The sequence below is a fragment of the Sciurus vulgaris genome (genome assembly GCF_902686455.1).
Source record: "Sciurus vulgaris genome assembly, chromosome: 3".
NCBI lineage: Eukaryota > Metazoa > Chordata > Mammalia > Rodentia > Sciuridae > Sciurus > Sciurus vulgaris.
Genome location: NC_136463.1, coordinates 23,549,188 through 23,571,045, shown reverse-complemented (window position 1 = coordinate 23,571,045; position 21,858 = coordinate 23,549,188). Strand labels below are relative to the sequence as shown.

General features: G+C 42.7%; 1 protein-coding gene across 6 annotated transcripts in view; it reads right to left on the bottom strand.

The window, feature by feature from the left end:
* The window catches only part of MED24 (mediator complex subunit 24), a 36,637-nt gene that overhangs the window by 12,664 nt on the left and 2,115 nt on the right, over positions 1-21,858 (bottom strand). Inside the window, exons 1-7 of one of the 6 annotated variants that reach the window (XM_079135234.1) lie at positions 17,402-17,480; positions 13,539-13,746; positions 13,372-13,454; positions 1,958-1,996; positions 1,564-1,637; positions 985-1,217; positions 793-849 (exon numbers count right to left, since the gene is read on the bottom strand). In XM_079135234.1, coding sequence (XP_078991360.1) covers positions 793-849; positions 985-1,217; positions 1,564-1,637; positions 1,958-1,996; positions 13,372-13,454; positions 13,539-13,668 — 616 coding nt within the window. In that variant the 5' untranslated portion in view covers positions 13,669-13,746; positions 17,402-17,480. Of the gene's footprint in view, positions 1-792; positions 850-984; positions 1,218-1,563; positions 1,638-1,957; positions 1,997-13,371; positions 13,455-13,538; positions 13,747-14,111; positions 14,133-14,175; positions 14,254-17,401; positions 17,481-21,858 lie in introns of those variants that run through there. The other 5 variants (XM_079135233.1, XM_079135235.1, XM_079135238.1 and 2 more) reach the window with 5 other exon arrangements.

The window sequence follows — 21,858 nt, the reverse complement described above, 5'->3', positions numbered from 1 at the left end:
GCCTGCACTCATGGTCTGTACTGCATACTTATCACTTAGTTATAAGTCACTTATCCTACTTACAATTCCAGAGAATCAAATGATAAATAATGGCACCAACTAGTCCACTAACTATGGTGTAGTATAGGGGGAAAAGAAGACCTGAGATCCATTAAAAATAAATATTCATTCACTTTCTAGCCAGTAAACATCACATGCTCAAAGTAGGTAAGAAACTGTCAAAATAGTCTATTTTGACACAGTGATTCTCTTTCTGGACTTTGCATTCCCAGACAATAAAACATATTTAGAGAAGTAATAAATAGACTAAGCTCTCCAACCCAGGACACTGGGTGTCACCCACTCTAGCGCCCTTATCAGGAGTGCTAGATAGCACTTAGGTGGTTCTGAGTCACCACAGTCCAAGCAAGACTGTGGCCTCAAGACCCCCCAGGAATAATGGAAGGCTTTCCTCCCACAAATCTGCCTATTCTCAGGCTCTGGAAACTTCCAACATTTAGTATCTGAACTTGAATCAAGAGATGGATGGTACACAGGCCTGACAGGCACTGAGTTTTAAAGGGATATTTCAGGTCATATGCAAATTCAAGAGTTATTTGCTTCTAGAAGATGAGTAAAATGGAGACAAACAAGAACAGTCAGTGTAGTTGTCTTGACGTACTAGTCTTGCTCCCCACTAGTGTGTAAGTTTGTTGAGGGCAGGGACCCTGCCACATGCTCCTTTGGGAGCCCCCCTCCCCCCTCCCCCAGCACTGGCATAGTGCTGGGCAGACGACAATGCTCAGTAAATACCTGTTGGTTGATTGGCTCGGATGCCACCCTGCCCAAGTCCCTGGGATGTATGCAATGCTTATGGGGAGAGAAAAAAGGAAGTGGGATGGTTTCAGATCCTCCTGGAAAGAAGTGGGATGGCATCCTGCCTCTCCCCTCTCAATTAAAAGGAACAGCTACAAGAATAGTGGCACAGGGAATCAGGGGACATACAGGCCTCCTCTAGTTTGGCGATGTGCAGCAGGGCCCGATTCTTGGTGCTGCTGAGAGTATTCTCCAGGCGCTGCAGGCACATGGCAAGCTGCTTCTCCCCAGTGGCTGGAGGACCGGCCTCCACTCCTTCCTGGAGCCGCTCTGCAGAGGCCGCGGTGCAGCGCAGCAGCCAGTGGAGGGCGCTGAGAAGGGCTCGGCACAGCCCGATGCACTCCTCTGCTTTGCCGTGACAGCTACCAGGAAAGGATGCAAAATCTGTCTCTGCTCCAAAGGCTGAAATCTGACCCACACCAATGTTCCCCAGAGCCTCTGGCACTCCCCTACTAGGGAATAGAGTTGGAAAGCTAGCAAAGTCCCAGGGAAGACACCGAACTTGGCTGCCTTCCACCAGACAAGATTTCAAATGAGCTATTCCAAGTAAAGAGGCATTTCGTCCTAAGGGAATAAATAGGAAAGATGGGGATTGGCAGGTGGGGAGAAAAAAAGTGGGAACCCACAGAACTGATCTGACTATGTGCTAGGAGATTCTCCTTTGCATTGAGAGAATACTAGATGAGAATCTTGTCACCCAGACCTTACCTCAGTCGGTCACAAAACATGTCCATGATATCCAGCAAAGCCTGAACACACAGATCTCGGGAAAAGTCATCAAACTGTAGAAAAAACAGAAGCTAAAGAATGCCCCAGTCAACCCCTGGATCTCACACACAGAGCAGATGGCACAGGGAGGGCCCCTGCTTCTCTTTCCTCCAATCTCAGGTTTCAGATTCAGCAGCCTTCTAATATTAAAAATTGGCTTCTAATTGCTAGCCCCCACTTCCCAGGACTTCCTCCCGATGGTAAGGGCAGCAATGCCAGGCATCAAGAGCTACACGTCCAAGTTCACAGGTCATGTGAGGTGGGCTTTGTCTGTCACTATCATAAATCCCTGACCCCTGGCCCCTACCTGGCTGGTGAGTGGTTATGTTCATACCTTACTGATAGCTGTGAGAACAGAAGAGTAGGACACCATCTAGAGGGAAGGAAGAAAGATAATATTCAGATTACTAGTCAACTACTTGAAAGGAACAATGCTTAAAGTTGCTGCAGCTCTGAGACCCTGACCCCTTCAAGAGGTTGCCTCGATCCATTAAACAATATGTAATAATGCCATACATGGTCCCTATTCCTGCTTCTATCAGGCTCACTGCAAATGATACCATTAGTGTAAGTCCACTGAGATGAGTTTGGGAACAGGCCTGGTGGTGTACACCTAAAATCCCAGGGACTTGGGAGGCTGAGGCAGGAGGATCCTGAATTCAAACCCAGCCTCAATGACTTAGTGAGGCCCTGAGCAACTCAGTGAGACCCTGTCTCCAATAAAATATAAAAAAGGGCTGGGGATGTGGCTTGGTGGTTAAGTGCCCCTGAGTTTAAAAAAAAAAAAAGAGGGAAATGAATTTGGGGGTACTCAAAGGTGCCATGTTTCATGTTCACATGCTACTTATCCGAATAAGCAAGGTTTAATTGACCACCAGTGAGTAGAAGAACCAGCAAAAGTGGAGGTTATGCTATTTTATTCCTATAACTTTTTTCTTTCTCTCTCTCTCTCTCTCTCTCTCTCTTTTTTTTTTTTTTTTTTTTTTTTTTGGGGGGGGTGGTGCTGGGGATTGAATTCAGGACCTGGTATATATACTAAGCATACATTCTACCAGGCTATACCTCCCCCCAACCCTAATCCTATAACTTCTTTCATGAAGAATGATTTTGGAGCTGGGTGTGGTGGCACACACCTGTAATCCCAGAGACCCAGGAGGCTGAGGCAGGAAGGTAGCAAGTTGGAGGCCAGCCTCAGCAACTTAGTGAGACCCTGCCTCAAAATAAAATAAAAAGGGCTGAGAGCAAAACTTAACAGTAGAGACCCTTGAGTTCCCAGGTACTGGGAAGAAAAAAAATGTGATCTTGATTCCAGGTACAGCTCAGTGGTAGAATGCTTGCCTAGCATGCATGAGGCCCTAAATTCAATCTGCAGTACCACTGAAAAAAAAGAGTGATCCTGCCAGAAGTTTGGGACCAGTCTAGGCAACACAGTGAAGACCCCCATCAAAAGAGAGAGAGAGAGATAGAGAGAGCAAGAATAATCTTATTTAGGCAAGAACTACAGACAAACAAACATCTATGATGAACAGGGGTTACCCACACTTTGAAATAGGGAGTGAGCTTCCAAAGTTGAAATTTTTCCTCTATGTTACAAGTAATTCCCTTACAACCATTATTACACAGTGGGTACATGCTGCTCCTACAATCAAGGAGCTCCTTGAAGACAAGGACACTCTTATTCAATGACTACCATCATCTTTTTTTTTTTTTTTTTTTTTTTAGTACTAGGGGATTGAATGCAGGGACCCTTAACCACTGACACACATCCCAAGTCTTCCTTCCCTCCCTCCATTCCTCCCTCCCTTCCTTCCTTTCTTTCTTTAAGTTTTGAGACAGGGTCTCACTGAGTTGCTTAGGGCTTTGCTAAATTAATGAGGTTGGCTTTGAATTTGTGATCCTCATGCCTCAGCCTCCCAAAACTTTGGGATTACGGGCATGCGCCACTGCACCCAGTCAACTACCACAATCTTGATCTTTACAAAATGAATAAACTAAAACATATCCTTAGGTGGTCACAGTGGTGCACCCCTGTAATCCCAGCAGCTCAGGATTATGTGCCTATAATCCACAGGCCTACAGTTTGATCCCCACTCTCCACTACCCTCCCAAAAAAACCCCAATATTACACAAATACACAACTTTTTTATGTGGGGGGTACTGGAGATTGGACTCAGGGGCACTTGACCATTGAGCCACATCCCCAGCCCTATTTTGTATTTTACTTAGAGACAGGGTATCACTGAGTTGCTTAGCCCCTAGCCATTGCTGAGGCTGGCTTTGAACTTGTGATCCTCCTGCCTCAGTCTCCGGAGCCACTGGGATTACAGGCATATGCCATCATGCCTGGTTAATATATGGCTTCTAAGTGATATAAATTTGGGAATCAGGGATTAAACATATATTCATTGAGTTTTCTTTTTTCTTTTTTTAACTTTTCTTTTTTGTAATACTGGGCCTTATACATGCTAAGCATGTGCTATTCCATTGAGCTACAGCACTACCCCTTCATTTTTTATTTTTGAGACAGGGTCTAAATTGCCAAGATTGACCTCAGACTAGCAATTCTCCTGCCTCAGCCTCCAGAGTTGTGGGCATTACAGGTGTGTGCCACCATAGCCAACTTACATAGAACTTTCTTTATTGTAAGACTTCTCAGAACTATAATATGTTTATATACAATGAGAATCTCTAAGATGACTGGAGATAAAATAAGCAATATTCTTCAGACGTTTTTGACCAAGGGATCTCATTTTACTAGTATTTCCAAAATACATTTTGGAATATTCTACCTGAACAGAAAGTTCCCTGAGGACAGAGAGTATTGAATTTATATTTGTTTCTCTAGCATCTAGGACTGGGCCTATTCCTAGCAAAGTTTTCACTGTTTTAAATAATTGAATTCTATTAATTAATTAGATGCATTCTGTTTTTGTTTTTGTTTTTTTGCAGTGCTGGGGAATTGAACCCTGGGCCTCGTGATTGCGAGCCAAGCACTCTACCAACTGAGCTATATCCCTAGCCCAATTAGATGCATTCTGAAAAAAATTTTACCTTAAAAATTTTTTAGTAAAATCTATTCATCTCTGTAAAATGGAGGATATCCAGTTTATAATATATAATAATTTATCCTTGGGGTTAGGGGTATAATTCAATTATGGAGTGCTTACCTAGCATACACAAAGGCCTGGGTTTAATCCCCATCTCAAAAAAATTAGAGAGAAAGAGGGAGAGAGAGAGAGAGACAAAGAATTTGTACTGAATAAATTTAATCCATACAGAAAATCTTTCAAGTTGTCATATATTTAAAACATAATTATAATCTGATACACACACCTATAATCCCAGAGACACAGGAGGCTGAGGTAGGAGGATCAGAAGTTCAAGATCAGCCTTGGCACAAGTTTGTCTCAAAATTAAAAAAATGGGCTTGGGATGTGGCTCAGTGGTTAAGTGAACTGGGCTCAATCCCTGGCACTAAAAAATAAAAATAAAAATAAAAATAAAAAAATAAAAAGCAGAATACAATGATAGAAACTACCAGAATAATCACCCACCTCCTGGGCTGTCTGTCTCTGCTTAAGGAGTAGAAGCCTCCAAAGATTTGAGAAGAAAGCTACATGAGCCTCAATGACCTAAATGTGGTGAATTTTCCCTGCATATAAAAAAAATTCTCCATCACTTAGACAGACTGCTCTCTGTTCAGACATCTTTAACTAGAATTCTTGAACAGGAGCAAAACACAGAGGGCTTAAATCAGTGTTCAGAACTACCATCAGCGAGACACATTGTGAAGCCAAAGCTAGTGTCTGACAGTGATCAGGAAGCTGGGAGCCTGCCTGGGCAGAATGACCATAACCTTCCAGGCTAGTGTTTGTTTATTTACAACTGATGTCCCCATAGCAAGAGCTTGGCAAAGAACTGAACTTTGTTGGATACCAACCTCTAGGGGGAGCTGGCTGTTTCCACTTAAAATGGACTCCACACTGCAAGGAAAGAAACCCCCAATTCTGTATATTTTGAGGAATGCTGTTAGACGAAATGAATTTATGGTCTTCAAATTGTGAATTCTGTGTGTTCATCAAATTTTTGCTAAGTATATCAATAAAACACTGCTCCAGAGTCCTGAAAATACTTTCCACATGGTAAACTATTTCTTGCAGCAGGATTTAACCTATTCCACTCTTATTAACTCCCATCAACATGGAAGCTCTAAACCACCACAAACCCCTGAGGCTGGAGGGCAGTGGCATGGCCAGCTGCACACGTGGCTTGCCCAGTCTGACCCTGCAGCTGCTCTCTAATCCTCTCTGCTCTTCTTCATATTCAACACCCCAACTACTCCTAAGTGCCCTCTCCAGGCACAACACTGGACCAAAGAGCCTCTTGACTCTGAAGGAAGAATGAATTACTGATTTTGCATAGCACTTGACAGGTCATGAAGGTCTTTCATGTATATTTATTTCTCTCTTACTCTCTTCAGCCTCTTTCTCCTTCTTGCTTTTCTCATCAGTGTTTACACATCTCAAGATTCTTCTACTTTTGAAAGAGCTTCCCGCAGACCCCACATTTCCACTTAGCCACTCACTGTCTCTACCCACCCTCTTCTGCATGCTCTTCAACCCACTCCAATCACTTCTGTCCTGACCACTCTGAAACCTCATTAGAGTCATCAACAAACTTATGATGTTAAACCCACTGCTCTGTTCTGATCATACCTGGTTTTTCAACTCCCTCGTTTTACGAACTTCCTTTCCCTTGCAGTGCTTGGAATTGAACTCAGGCCCTCATATATGATGGTAGCCAAGAGTTCTTCCTCTGAGCTACATCCCCAGCCCCTCCCTTGGCTATTGGCTATTCTTTTTATTCTTTTTTTTTTTTTTTTTTTTTTTTTTTTTTTTTTGGTGTGAGGGATTGATCTCAGGGGCATTTAACCACTGAGTCACATCCCTAGCCCTTTTTTATATTTTATTTGGAGACAGCGTCTTGCTGAGATGCTTAGGGCCTCACTAAGTTGCTGATACTGACTCTAAACTCATGATCCTCCTGCCTCAGCCTCCTGAGCCACTGAGATTACAGGTGTGTACCACTGTACCCGCTCCTTGGTTATTCTTGATACCATGTTCTCTCTCTTTATGTATGTCTGTCTGTCTATCTGTCTCTCTCTCTGTCTCTCCCTCCTGCTTTTCTGCTATTCTCTCTGGGCTCTTCTTTTCAGACACCTATGAGGAATTTTTTTTCCTATGCATACACTTTAAATGTGATTGGTCCCTCAGGAATTTTTCCTGGCTCACACTCTTGCTGGTTAATCTCATTCACACCCATAGCTTTGATAACCATCTGAAACTGATGACTTCTAAACCAGAGCTCCAGTCTAGACCTCTTTTTCTGAGTCCCAGACAATATATTATTTGCCAACTGAGTATCTTTCTCCTTGACAGCCCACAGAAGCACAGAATCAAGCATGCCATCCTCACCCACATCCCAACACTAACAGTGCTCCTCTGCCTCTGCTGTCGCCTCATGATCCAATCAGTTATCGAGTGTCCAAGTCACTCCTCTCCTTCACCTCTCTCCAGTTAATCAATAAATCCTCTTCTTTTTCATTACTGGGGACTGAACCCAGGGCCTCACACATTCTAGGCAAGAAATGAGCAACATTTAAATGCTTAAACTAATTTTTTAAAAAATAATGCTTTTAAAGAAACTTCACATATTGATTCTAAATTTGTCTAAAAAATGACATACCTGAAAACTGCAAGAAATTTTTGAAAAATAAAACAATTAAGGGAAGACTTGACCAATCATCTATCAAAACAGACCATAAAGTTATAGCGATCAAAACAGTAAAGTACTGGTTAAAAAAAAATTAAATCAATGAAATATAGTGAAGTGTCAAGAAAGGCCCTGGTCTATAAGAGATTTTAAAATAGGCCAAAGAGTGGTCTTTTTAATAAAGATATTTGAGGCAAATGTCCATCTATTTGGAAAAAATAGATAAATTTAAATCCCACTTTTACAGCATAATAAATTCTAAATGGGTTAAACAAAATAAATACAAAAAATAAAATCAAGTGTTATCAAAAATTAGAGAATACAGCCAGGCACGGTGGCACACACCTGTAATCCCAGAGGCTTAGGAGGCTGAAGCAGAAGGATTACAAAAGCGAGGCGCTAAGACACTCAGTGAGACCCTATCTCTAACTGAAATACAAAAAATAGGGCTGGGGATGTGACTCAGTGGGGATGTGATTCAGTACCAAAAAAAAAGAATAAGTCTGACAAGGAAAAGGTTAGAGATGGGATATAACTCAGAGTAAAAGTGCTTGCCTAGCATGTATGAGGCCCTGGGTTCTGTACCCAGCTCTATTATAAAAAAAAAAAAAAAAAAATCCACTATGGAGGGGGTGTGAATTGATACAGTTCTGTTTAAAAAACAATTTGTGGGATCTTCTTTACTTTTCTTTTCTTTTTTTTTTTTTTTTTTTGTGGTGCTGGGGATTGAACCCAGGGCCTTGTGCCTACAAGGCAAGCACTCTGCCAACTGAGCTATATCCCCAGCTCTTGTGGGATCTTCTGTAACTTAATAGGCGTATATTCTTCAAGCCAGCAATTTCATTCCTGAGTATCTATCCTAGAGAAATATCCCCAGGTAAGCAGACAAGTAGGTATAAGGATGTTCAGGAAACACTTTCTTTATAGTAAGAAATTAGAAATAGCCAGGGACAGTGGTGTACACCTGTAATCCCAGCAGCTCAGTAGGCTTAGGCAGGAGGATCACAAGTTCAAGACCAACCTCAGCAACTGAGAAAGAACCCTAGCAAGTTCATGAAACCCTGTCTCTAAGTAAAAACTTAAAAAGCCTGGAGATGTAGCTCAGTGGTAAAGCACTCTAGGTTAAATCCCCAATATCCACCCCCCCACACAAAAAAGAAATTAGAAATAATTACAGTACACATGGAACATTATGAAGCAGTTAAAAAGAATAAAGTAAATCAATACGTGCTAACATGGAAAGCAGACATAATACCAAGAGGAAAAAGGCAGTACTTTTTCAACTAAGGAATACTATTCTCAGTTTAAAAAAAAAAAAAAAAATGAACTACTGAGATATGTAAGATCAACATAGACAAATTTACAGAAAAGAAATATGTTAAACAAAAGAAGGCAGTGTACAGAGTATATAACTATTTGATTCCATTTTCATGAACTCCAAATATAGGCAATATTTGGCAACAGAAATCATTTAGTAGTTTTGGGAGATGGGATGGAATGGAAAGGAGCAAAAGAGAACTTTCTGAAAGAATGAAAATGTCCCGTATCTTAAAAAAAAAAAAAAAAAATCAGCTGGAATAACAAAGTTGAAATTTTTAAAGCCTGGCCTAACAGTTTAATAGCTCTTTCTCCCCCATCTCATGCCTACCCCTCATATGCACAGGTGTGCACACACACACCTGATCTCTGAAATACTAGCTGAATCAATAATGAAGAATATGGGCATAGCAGGGCATGGTGGCACACTTTTGTAATCCCATCAGTTCCAGAGGCTGAGGCAGGAGGATCTCAATTTCAAAACCAGCCTCCACAAAAGTGAGGCGCTAAGCAACTCAGTGAGACTCAGTCTCTAAATAAAATACAAAATAGGGCTGGGGATGTGGTTCAGTGGTCGAGTGCCCCTAAATTCAATCCCCAGTAACCTCTCCCCTCAAAAAAATAAGAGCATGGGCATAACAAGGGGCTGGGGTTGTGACTCAGTGGTAAAGCGCTTACCTAGTGTGTGTGAGGTGCTGGGTTCAATTCTCAGCACCACATATAAATAAATAAATAAATAAATAAATAAATAAATAAATAAATGAATTTGAGGTGTTATATCTACCTACAACTAAAAAAAAAAAAAAAAAAAAAAACAAGAAAATGGGTATAACAATTCCACTTTTACACACTGATAAGACCACAAAGGCATGGGCAATGTCATATACTGTAACTTCAATGTTCCAAAGGAAACATTTCAATTCTAAAAACTTTTTTGAGCAATTGAGGCAGTCAGAGCAGACACTAAAGCACTGAGCAAGATGCTGTTATGGTTTATATCTGAGAAAATAGCTCTGTTATTACTCAAAGCTGTATTTTCTTATTAAAGCCAAAGGAAAACAAGGACTAAGTCTTTTGATTCCTAGCATTATATTCAATAACAAATTTGCTACTCTTTAACTTATCTGTACTTTTGGTAGAAAATTGAATTTTTTTTTTTTTTAAATACCAGAATTTGAACCCAGAGGTGCTTAACCACTGAGTCTCATCCCCAGTTCTTTTTATTTTTTATTTTGAGACTGGGTCTTGCTAAATTGCTTAGGGCTTTGCTAAGTTGTGGAAGCTGGCTTTGAACTTTCAATCCTACTGCCTCAGCCTCCCAAGCCACGGTCACAGTCACTGAAATCTTTAAAAGAAAAATTCTATGTTGGAAACAACCAATGCTATATCTTATTTTGGATGCCGGTGTCATAGGTATATACAATTGCTAAAATTCACTAAATTGATCATAAAATCTGAGCATTTTAGGGTTGGGGATGTAGCTCAGTGGTAGAACACTAGTTCAGCATACACAAGGCCCTGAGTTCAATCCCCATTATTCCCCACACATACACACACATCTGTGTGTTTCATTCTGTTTTGTTTTTTGTTTTGGGGGGAATTTTTTTGTATGGGGATTGACTTAGGAGTACTTCATCACTGAGCTACATCCCCGGCCTTTCTTTTTTTACTTTGAGACAGAATCTCACTAAGTTGCTGAGGCTGGCCTCAAACTTGTGATCCTCCTGCCTCAGTCTCCCAAGTAGCTAGATCTAGTTTATATATGAGTGTGTATATGTAAACATAAATCTAAAAATGTATGTATGTGTGTGTGTGTGTGTGTGTATGTGTGGTGTGTATATATATACACATATATTTGTTGTTGTTGTTTTTGGTAAATAAATCCTCTCCCATTATCCCTCCAGTTAAAATCCTCAAAGTTAGCCAAGTGCAGTGGTGAAGGCCTATAACCCCAGCAACTTGGGAGGCTGAGGAAGGAGGATCACAGGCCTGAGACCAACCCTGGCAATTCAGCAAGACCCCATCAAAATTTTTCAAAAACTCAAAAGGGTGAACGATATAGCTCAGTGTTAGAGTGTCCTGGGACTCAATCCCCACCCAGCACCACCAAAAAAAAAAAAAAAAAAGGAAAGAAAGAAAGAGAGAGAGAGAGAGAGAGAGAGAGAGAAGAAAGAAAGAAAGAAAGAAAGAAAGAAAGAAAGAAAGAAAGAAAGAAAGAAAAGAAAAGAAAAGAAAAGAAAATCCTCTAAGTGATTACTAGTCATCCTAGGTAAAGTCCAAGTTCCGGGCATTACCCATAGGTCCCATATGATCTAATCTCTGAACTCTTTGAAGTACTAGACTTGCAAATCTCAAGGTATGATTTATAGGGGTCCTTAAGACTTTTTTAGGGGGTCTGCAAAGTCAAAACTATTTTTTTAAAATATCTTTTTAGTTGTAGGTGAACACAATACCTTTATTTTATGTTTATGTGGTGCTGAGTATGGAACCCGGGTCCTCACACATGCTAGGCCACTGAGCCACAACCCCAGCTCCTCAAAACTATTTTTAAAATACTACTAAGATATTATGTACCTTTTCACTTTCATTCTTTCACAATGATACAGCAGTGTGTCCCAAAGACTCCATGATGTATAATGATATTGTATAATTAAATGTGTCAACAATTGGAGTATCTATATAAATCAGTCATAGATACTTTCCAAAAGATCAATCTGTGATTTTGCAAAAATCATGCATGGACAAAAGATCTATTTCAAGTGCAAGAGAGAGACAAATAGATTCTTATGTAACAGCATGTAAAATGTTCATTGATAGGACTTCAAATTACCTGCCAAATTTTATTACAGTATCAAGGAAAAACATGCATTTCTTTCAACTTATTAAATTTTTTTCTTTACAAATTAAAGATCTGATGTGTAAGATCAGATTTCCTTCATATACTTTAAGCCAAACAGCTTATTGTGACAACTGAATGCAGAGTTGGGCATTATGGTGCACACCTGTAATCTTAGCAACTCAGGAGAATGAGGCAGTAGAATGGCAAATTCTAGGCTAGCCTCAGCAATTTAGCAAGCTCCTATCTCAAAGTAAAATAAGAAATAAAAATGGCTGGGTATGCAGCTCAGTGGCAAAGTGTTCTTGGGTTTAATCTGCAGTATGACAAAAAAAAAAAAAAAAAAAAAAAAAAAAGAATGCAAAAGCACAGAAGCAGTTGTGAGAATTCACATGTCTATTTAACCAAACATTAGATTTGCTTAAAAAAAGGGGCTGGGGAGATAGCTCAGTCGGTAGAGTGCTTGCCTTGTAAGCACAAGGCCCTGGGTTTGATCCCCAGCACCCAAAAAAAAAAAAAAAAGAATTTGCAAAAAAAAAAAAAGTAAAACAATAAAACAATGCCATTTTCTTTTTCTTTTCTTTTTTTGAACCCAGGGGTGCTCTACCACTGAGCTGTATTTGAAAACCTTTTTATTTTTTGAGACAGGGGCTCACTAAATTACTGAGGCTGGTCCAAACTTGTGAGCTTCCTGCCTCAACCTTCCAAGACTAGCTGGAATTACACATGGTGTGTGCCACCATGCTGGCAACAATGCCTTTTCCTTATTAATATTTTTCATTTTGAAAAACATGGTTATTTTTCACTATAATGTTATTTATATTAACATATAATGGGAGAAAATATATAAAAGGTTTTTTTTCACTTTTAAGTGACTTCATAAATATTTCTTAAGTTTCTCAGTTTTAATTTCTCAGATAATATGAATAGATATGATGAACATAAACAAAAGTTCTGTGTGAGTCTTAAAAACTTTTAAGAATGCAAAGGGGGTCCTGAAAGCAAAAATGCTGCCCTAGTCATACCAGATTATTTCAGTTCTTAAACAACATCATATGATTTCTGCCTCCCAGACCTCGCATACATTTTTCTCTCTGATTTGCACTTTCATCAATCTGCCTGGCTCTTACTCAACATTCAGGTCTTAAACCTGAATGGTTTAAAACGGCTTAAACATCACTTTTTTTTTTTTTAAATAAACATCACTTCTTTTAGAAATCCCTCCCTGACTGCTAAGACTGAAATAGGTAACCTTCCTGTGTATTCTGACAGTACCTAAACTCTGTTCTAACCTTTATCATAAACATATCCTGTAACTGATTAGACATCTGTTATTACCCACTACATTCCTGTGTACTGGGATCAGCTCTTGTTCACACTTACGTCCCCAGGACCTAGCACTGTCTGGCAAATATAAGCATTTGTAAACACTTTTTTTTTTTTTTTTTTTTTTTTGGTACCAGGATTGAACCACTGAGCCACATCCCCAGCCCTTTTTATTTTGAGCAAGGGTCTCCCTAAATTGCTTAGGGCCTCACTAAATTGTTGAGGCTGACCTTGAACTCATGATCCTCCTGCCTCAGCCTCCTGAGCTGCTGGGATTACAAGCTTGCACTACCATGCCCAGCAGCATTGGTAAACACTTATTGGTAAATTAAATGAATGTAATATTCAACAAGATAAAGTATTATGTTTACAAGAAAAGTGAAGCTCAGAGAAGTGATCTGTTCAAATAAATTAACCTAAAAAGTGTAAACTGACAACTGCATTCCAAGTGCTTTACCTTTAAAACCCTCACTCTTTGGGAGATGGGGGCAGTTTACCTGGGAACTAATGGCATACTTCAGGTAAGACAGGATGAGAGGATTGGGGGAAGGTCCAATCATGGCCTGCTCCAGAAGTGCTTCTGCAAGGGGAATAAAAAAGTAAGACTAAGTGGTTGCTTTTTGAGGTTTATTCCTCCCATCCATCCTTCCCTCTCACTTGAGACCTGCCAGGTTGAGAATGTCCCAGGTGGCCCCTTTGGGAAAGAATTTCTTCATGTTGATTGCCCATTGATAGTCACTCCATCGCTCCTTCCAGGCTTGCAAAATGGCTTGCTTCAGGTTCACCACCTTCATGACTTCAGTCTGAGGAGCCAAGGCCGACGGTAGCCAGCTTTGCGGTGACAGAAATGGAACCAGAGAAGAGATGGGGTGCTGAGGACAAAAACAGGGAAGGCAGAGTTAAACAGAATGGAGATTCCGGAAGATAAAGCAAGGCAGAAGAACTGGACGGAAAAAAAGAAAGGGTGCAAGGCAGAGATCCTGTCAAGATCCCTCCTGAACCATCCTTCCTTAAACTGGGGCACTAAAAGAGGGTGTCACATTATGTACAACTATAATCCATCAGTTAAAAAAAAAATGTAGAAAAATAAAAATGAGGGCGTCAAAGGGGCTCATACAAAAACTAAAGAGGGCAGGAAGGGGTTAAGCCAACTCCGGTTGCCTCATAACGCCTTTAGCTCTCTCTGTGTCCCTCAACCACTACCACCCCAAATCCTGACTGTCCCCTTTTCCCCCACCTTCTCCTGAAATTATAATTCCCCATTTCCATTTCGTTCACTACCACCCCGAATTTAAGCCTACCGGACCATCGAGTTCTAGATCCCAGGCAGCGCCATTTTAGCACCCACAAAGGAGCTCTTTCTCTATTGGCTGGGGATGCCAGACATGAACCAATGAGAATGTAGCAAGAGACAGGTCCCGCCGCAGTGTCTTCTGGGAATTGTAGTTCGTTCGACCCTGGTCGCGTTTGTCTAAGCTAGCGGGGAAACTACGGCGTTAATCTAGTGGGCCCGCCTTGTTTCTCTCCTTTGAGGGAGAACATCTCTGAAGCTGAGGCTTCAGAGATTCAGAGGCTAGGGAAGCGACCAGACGTTGTCCAGTGACGTCATTGTCTACCCGATCTTCAACTGCATTCTGATACTCTTTCCTTATCCTCTAGTTAGTAGGCACAGCTAGCATGTTATGCTCAGTAATACGTTCTTTCCCGGCTTCCCCCAACTCACCCACCCACTCCAAAGCCTCTGGTACCACCAGAGTTCTTCTCACTTCCACACCTGTATTTCGGAAGTGACACTGAGGCGTGGTTAGTTGCACACATATCACTACCTCAATCCAAAAATCTAACAGTTCTTCCAGAATCTCCGGACTGTGCATAATGCTTGCATGCAGGGGGAAGTAAGGAGGAAACTGAGGTTAAGGTCACCAGAGCAAGTAAAATCTAAGAAACTGCCCAAAAGGATTTAGGGAGACGTGATGAGGGCATGTGGTATTGTGGATGGGATCCTGAAACAGAAAAAGAACATTAGAGTAAAAAAAAGTAAAAAAATCTAGCTGGGCACAGAGGCACATGCCTGTAATTCCAGAGATCTGGGAGGGTGAAGTCAGAGGATCAGAAATTTAAGGCAAGGCTGGGCAACCTTAAGCAAGACCCTGGGTCAAAACAACAATAAAAAGGGCTGGACTGTAACTCAGTGGTAGAGTGCTTGCCTAGCATGTTTGAGGTCCTGGGTTCAATCCCCAGTACTGCAAAAAGAAAAGGAAGTGAGGGGAAAAAAGGAAAGAAAACCTAAGGAGATCTGAATAAAGCATGGACTTCAGTTAATGTTTATAACTGTAATATACTAATATCAGGATGTTAATAAAAGAAGAAATTGGGAGCTGGAGTGGAGCCCAGTGATAAGAGCTTGCATAAGACCCCAGGTTCCATTCCTAGCACAGAGAGAAAGAGAGCCAACTATGTGGAGACCCTCTACTATCTTCAATTTTTTCCCTAAAAATCTAGAACTTTTTAAAGTTCATTTTTTAAACTCTCTTTATTCCTAAGAACCATATTGCAGATTATTTTTTTGGTGGGGGGAGGTACCCAGGATTGAAGTCCTGGGCACTGAGCCACATTCCCAGTTCTATTTTGTATTTTTATTTAGAAACAGGATATCACTGAGTTGATTAGCACCTCGCTTTTGCTGAGGTTGGTTTTGAACTCAGGATCCTTCTGCCTTAGCCTCCCCATCTGCTGGGATTACAGGACGCACCATCGCACCTGGCCATATTGTAGATTTTTTTTTTTTTTTTTTTTTTTTTTGCGGTGCTGGGGATTGAACCCAGGGCCTTATGCTTGCAAGGCAAGCACTCTACTGACTGAGCTATCTCCACAGCCCTATTGTAGATTATTATGTCCACAGCTTGTGCTTGTTTCCCTCCAGTGGAAAGCCCAAAACCAAATGTTATCCACCTCTGGTACTGATGTCTGAGCTTCCCTTCTCAAAGCCTGACCTGTTCTAAGAACAACCAGGGACAAGAATAAACACGGAGGCCCACAGCCTGTATCCTGCCACTCCTCATTTGTAGCCTCCAATCCCATGTTCTGAGAGGCCTGATATCCCAGTCCATGAGTCTAATATCCATCTTTTTTCCTTTTTTTTTTAAAGACAGAGTTTGGCTATGTTACCAGCCATCCTCTAACTCACAATCCTTCTATCCCAACCTTCCAAGTAAATGGAATTACAGGTGTGCACCACCACACCTGGTTCCTCCTAGGTCACCTTTTGAAGGAAAATCATGGTGATTCAGGAAAGCAGCCCACTCAAGCCCTGAAAGTATCTGTGTAGCTATTGGGGCTTTTAAAAACAGGATCCTGGTTTTCTGGAGTGTGGTCTAAACAGGGAGATAGGAATCCTGTCCAAAGGGAATACTATAACTGCAGGAGGGCCACAGCAAGTCCCTCTAAGATTGGTACTGCCTAAGGCCTTCCCCTGTCTCTCCACCCACCCATACTCCCCTCCCTTCTGCTTCCTTTGTGCCTGCCCAAGTGATACCATTGGGGAACAGTGTTTATACAAAACAGTTGCCAAATATGTGTAGCGGAAGTTTTCAAAGCATGAAGGAGGGAGAACCCACACTCCTCATGCTTAACCTCCAGGCTCCCCCAGCTCCCCTCCCACACACACACCTGACACCACCACAAGCCATACTTCTCTACTTCTCGTACTTCTCTGCCTTTTTCTCTGGGCCCCTCACTCCGCCTTTGCCTGTCCTGTCTTACTATTTCTTTCCTGTTGCAGAAGCCTAAGGCCCCCCACCATGTGCCATTTCTGGATTCTGTGCTACTATCCCATCCCTCATAGCCCAAACTGCCCTTCCTGGAGAGAAGCTGTTAACCTGGGGACTGCGCCTCCTCGCCTCACTGAGTTAGTGGGTGTTGACATCAGTCCACCTGGGAGCAGGGAATATCTGGACCCTGAGGATGGTGATACTCTGAGCTCAAACCATGCCCTCTGGCAGGAAGCCTGGAAGATTTCTAAGGAGATGCTTCTTCCCCATTCCATAGTGATGGGAACGCAACTTTTGCAGTCGAGTCACCTGCCTTCCCTGTCATCCCACCTCTCACAAGCAGTCCTCTCTCTGGGCTTGGCAGTATTTCCCCAAGGACTGGATTTCTATGTGCAAGGACTCCCTTAACTCTGGGCAAGGGCCATTTTCAATTTCTCTACTTTGACCTTTGCGCCTCTTTACTATGTAAATATCGGAAACAGGCTTTCCCTACATTACCTCTATCCACACAGCATAATATCTTCCTGGGGACCCTCTTAAGCTCTCTGCCTTGCCCACCATAAAAACAAGACTCCACAATGATCTTCCAAAGGGTGAGAAGAGATGCTGAGGTCCTCTTTGGATGTAAAAGGAAATGTCCCCTGACCTCCCTCTCAAAGTTCCCTCCTAACTCTCCACTGTCTTCGGCTGTCTTTCAGCACCAATGAGGCTGGATTCCCACCTCTGCTCTCCCACCCCTGAACCCCAACATTTTCACCTTGTTGATTGGTCCAGGTGGGCAAAGGGTCTAGCTGGAGGACAGGGGCAGGCAGAAGCCAACCAGGCATAGTGACGTGGCAACATCAAGAACAGTGGCAAGAAAAGCAACTAGGCCAGGGTCAGGTAAGAGGCTGGAAAAAATAGGGTTTGGGGTACTCAAGGGGAAGGGGACATTCTTTATCTAAGCTAGTGAGGAATGAAGGCAAAGTGGCAAGAATCCAGACCCCGAAATCACTAAAATTATCAGTAAGCATATTAAAAAACAGAGCTTTTTAGTTTCCTTTCTCTCCAGAGGGAAATTGAGTCATTCCCCAATTTTCTTTGGAAGCTTCCCTGGGTCCCCCAAATATGAGCAGCAGGTGAAAGAGAAAAGAAAGTTGTTACCACATACTCATACACAACTGGCTCCCGAGCTGTTTCCTTTCCCTACCAGTTCCCAGATCAAAATCTGCTTTCGCTGGGTATGGTGGCACACACCTAGAATCCTAGAAACTTGGGAGACTGAGGTAGGAGAATCACAAGTTCAAGGTCAGCCTCAGCAATTTTGCAAGACTCTAAGCACTTTGACTAGACCCTGTCACAAAATAAAAAATAAAAGACGCTGGGGATGTGGCTCAATGGTTAAGCACCCTTGGGTTCAATCCCCAGTATTTAAAAAAAATAAAATAAAAAAAAAAACCAAAAAACAAAACAAAAAAAACCCTGCTTTCTGTTTATCTAGAGGAAGGAATCACAGATAAAAGGACTATGGAGTGTCTATACCTCGAGCAAAGCCCCGAGGGCAGCCCCTGCATTCTCAGATCCCTATCTCCGTCTTCACACTATTCCAGGAAGGAAAAAGGCAGAATTTGAACCCACCCTCTCTAATACCCTCTAATACCACCCTCCCTCTCCACACTCCCAGCACAGCGGGGGAGAGAAGTGCAGTGATCCTGCAGCCTGGCGGTATGGGACAGTATCGGGAAGGGAGACCAGCCTGCCATTTCCTTTGTATTGCACCCTGTCCCTCAGGCCCTGAGAGCCATTCTACTTTTCCAGGTGGTCTTTCAGGGTTTCTTTTACCTTTATTTGTTTGACAGTTTTTTCCCCTTGTACTGGGAATTGAACCCTGGGATGCTCTACTTACTACTAAGCCACATTGCCAGCACTTATATTTTTTATTTTGAGACAAGTTCTCAGTAAATTGCTGAGAATGGTCTCAAATTTGCAATCCTCCTGCCTTGGCTTCCAGAATAGCTGGAATTATAATTGTGCACCATTGCATTTTGAGTCTATTTTATTCCTCCACATAGGATTGTCCCAACCTCTCCTCTAACTGGAAGAGCAGGGCTTCAGAATAGTAAGCCCCAATTCTGATGGTAAAGGACATTGCCCCCTCTTTTCTCCGCTCATCCTCCTCTCTCTCTCTCTCTCTTTTTTTTTTTTTTTTTTGCACCAGGGATTGAATCCAGGGGTGCTTAACCACTAACCTACATCTCCAGCCCTTTTTATTTTCTATTTTTTTATTTTGAGACGGGGCCTCACTAACTTTCTTAGGGCCTTGCTAAATTGCTGAGGCTGGCTTTGAATTTGCGATTCTCCTGCCTCAGCCTCCCAAGCCGCTGGGTTATAAAGGTGTGCACCACCACACCTGGTTCTCCTTCTGACAAAGGAAGGATGAGGGGGTTCTATGGGAAAATGAAACCAGAGACTGGGAACAATTGGGGGATGCAATATCTGATACATATGAAAGAAAGAAAGAAAGAGAGAGAGAGAAGGGAGGGATGGTGGGAGGGAAGGGAGGAAGGAAGGACTGGTCACAGTGGTGCACACCTGTAATCCGAGCTACTTGGGAGGCTGAAACAAGAGGATTGCATGAAAGACACTTAGTAAGACCATCTTAAAATAAAAAAATAAGGGGCTGTGGTTGCAGCACAGTGGTAGATTGCTTGCCTAGCATGCGTGAGGCACTGTGTTCAACCCCCGGCACCACATAAAAATAAAAAAAAAAATAATTAATTAAAAACCCGAACAAATAAAAAATAAAAAGGATTGAGGTTGTAGTTCAGTAGTAAAGCACTTGCCTAGTATTCTTGAGGCCCTGAGTCAGCTCCCAATACTGGGGGAAAAAAAGTGTCAAATTAAAAAATAAAGGTAGGAGAATCCCTGAAAGACAGATGGCAGCTTCTTTTTCCATTCCTTGCTTTTGGCAGCAAAAGACTCCACCAGGCAAGATTCTTCCCCTGACTCTCTTTGGTGATTCATAACCAGGATGCTTAATGAGACAAAGGTGATAGGGGAAGATTAAGTAGCCATTTTTACTCTTTTGTTGTTGTTGTTCTATATTTGTTTTTGGTGCTGGCAAGTGAACCCAGGGTGCTTTGCCACTGAGCCATATCACCAACCTTTCTTATTTATTTTTTATTAATTTTGAGATAGTGTCTTGCAGAGTTACTTAGGGCCTCATTAAGTTGCTGAGACTGGCTTTGAACTTGTGATCCTCCTGCCTCAGGCTCTGCAAATCACTGGGATTACAGGTATGTGCCACCATACCTAGTTTGCCCCCAAACTTTTATTTTCTCATTCTCTTTCTTTTTTTTTAATTATTTATTTATTATTCATTTATTTTTTGCGGTGCTGGAAGTCGAACCCAGGGTCCTGTGTTTGTAAGGTAAGCACTCTACCAACTAAGCTATATCCCCAGCCCTCTTTTTTTTTTTTTTTTCTTTTCTTTTGATGCATCATTTCTTCTTGTTTGGGAGATCACTAAAGGGGGAAAGCATCCAAGTTTTATGTTCTATTAGCTGGTGGTACCACAGTTTCTTCAGTTTTCCAGAGTACCCCTAATAAGTAGAGCTGTGTTTGTAGATTGAAGGGGTATCTGTTGGAAACTCTACTACTTGTCGACATTACCTAAAGCCCAGGAGGTCAAGATGTGATAGGGGGACAGTGGTGTAGTCAATGGTAGAGCTTGTGCTTAGTGTTAGCGTGGCCCTGGGTTTCACCCCCAGCACCAAATAAACAAATAAATAATGATATAGGGAGGGGAAATTATTAAGGTCCAGGCCACAGAGCTAGCTCCAGGCTAGTTAGTTGGTATGGTAGAGGCCTGTCCCGGTTCCCCAAAGTGCCAGAGATGAATGAGGCTTCTTGGCAGAGGTGGAGGATGCTCTTGAGAAAGAGAGGAGGAAGCTCTTCAGAAAGATATCTGGATCCCCTGGCTCAGAGGGGTTAGATCCTCAAGAAATCTTGGGGTGCTTCCTAGCAACAGCCTGAGAGGAAGGGAGGATTAGAAGAGAAAGAGAGAGGGAGGGGCCTGGGCATGGCTGCTCCTACTAGAGCCCAGAGAACAGGCTGTTCCTGCTGCCTCCTTGGCAACCAAAATCTAAGCTGGAGTGGAGGGGAGGGGGACTGTCAGATTTATCCCCCTTGGAGGGTCTCTAACCATTCACACTCATGCCCCACCCTCTGGCTCTCCCTGTAGGTACTGGGCATGCCCTGAAACAGAGTATTGGGAATGGGAGGGGACAGCCTAGGTGAGGGGTTTCATGGCAAGGAGGGAACAGGAGCTGGGAATGAACTGAATCTGAGAAGAGCTAGAAGCTTCGGGAAACAGGTGGGCAGGGTGACCGGTGGGAAGAGGAAGATCAAGCAGGGACAGATGCAACTGGGATAGGGGCTGTAAGCCCAGACCTGGGTGGGATTCTGGTGTCTGGTGAGATGCCTGCTCTGGAGGCAATGTGCCCTTCATTTTGCCCTTGCCCAGGTCTGTTACCAGACCATATTGGGAACCCGGGGGGGGGAGGGGGTAGGGCTGGGGGAAGGAGAGGTGAAGAGAAGATGGAAGGGATCAAGGTGCCCCACTCTGCTCCTAGCAGAGGCTGAGGGAAGTAGATCATGAGGCATTTCATTCTTTAGCCCTGGCCCGAGTATTTAATTGAGGAGGAGGGCATCCATGATTTCAGAAAGTCTCCCCTGCCCAGTATCTTTAGGACACTGCATCAAAGACAGATGTGGTAGAGAGAGACAGAAATGGAAGGGAAACAAGAACAACAGCACCTTCATCTTCCCCTTCTGGATTCCATCACCTCTGGGCTGATCTAGATTACTGCTGGGCCTCTCTGTTGCCTCATATTTTTACCTGGTTGAGGCAAAATATAAATGTGTATCTCATGCACCAGGGTTGTCTCCCAACTCCCAGGGCAGCATGGACCCAAGGGACTATTTTCATGCAGGGTAGAGCATGGACCCTGAGCGATGCACATGGCAGCCTTGCTCCCCATGGTTTCAGTCAAACCTGATCACTGATGAGTTGGCATCAACTGGCAGGCAGCCACCCTCGATGCAGCTCCACTACACACTGCACTGACTTCACACTGCAGCCGTCCTCCCCACACTGCAGCTGTTGAATGCTCGCTCTGGGCCCAGACAGAACACAGGTGCACTTACTGCATGCTGATTTTGCACACTGCAACC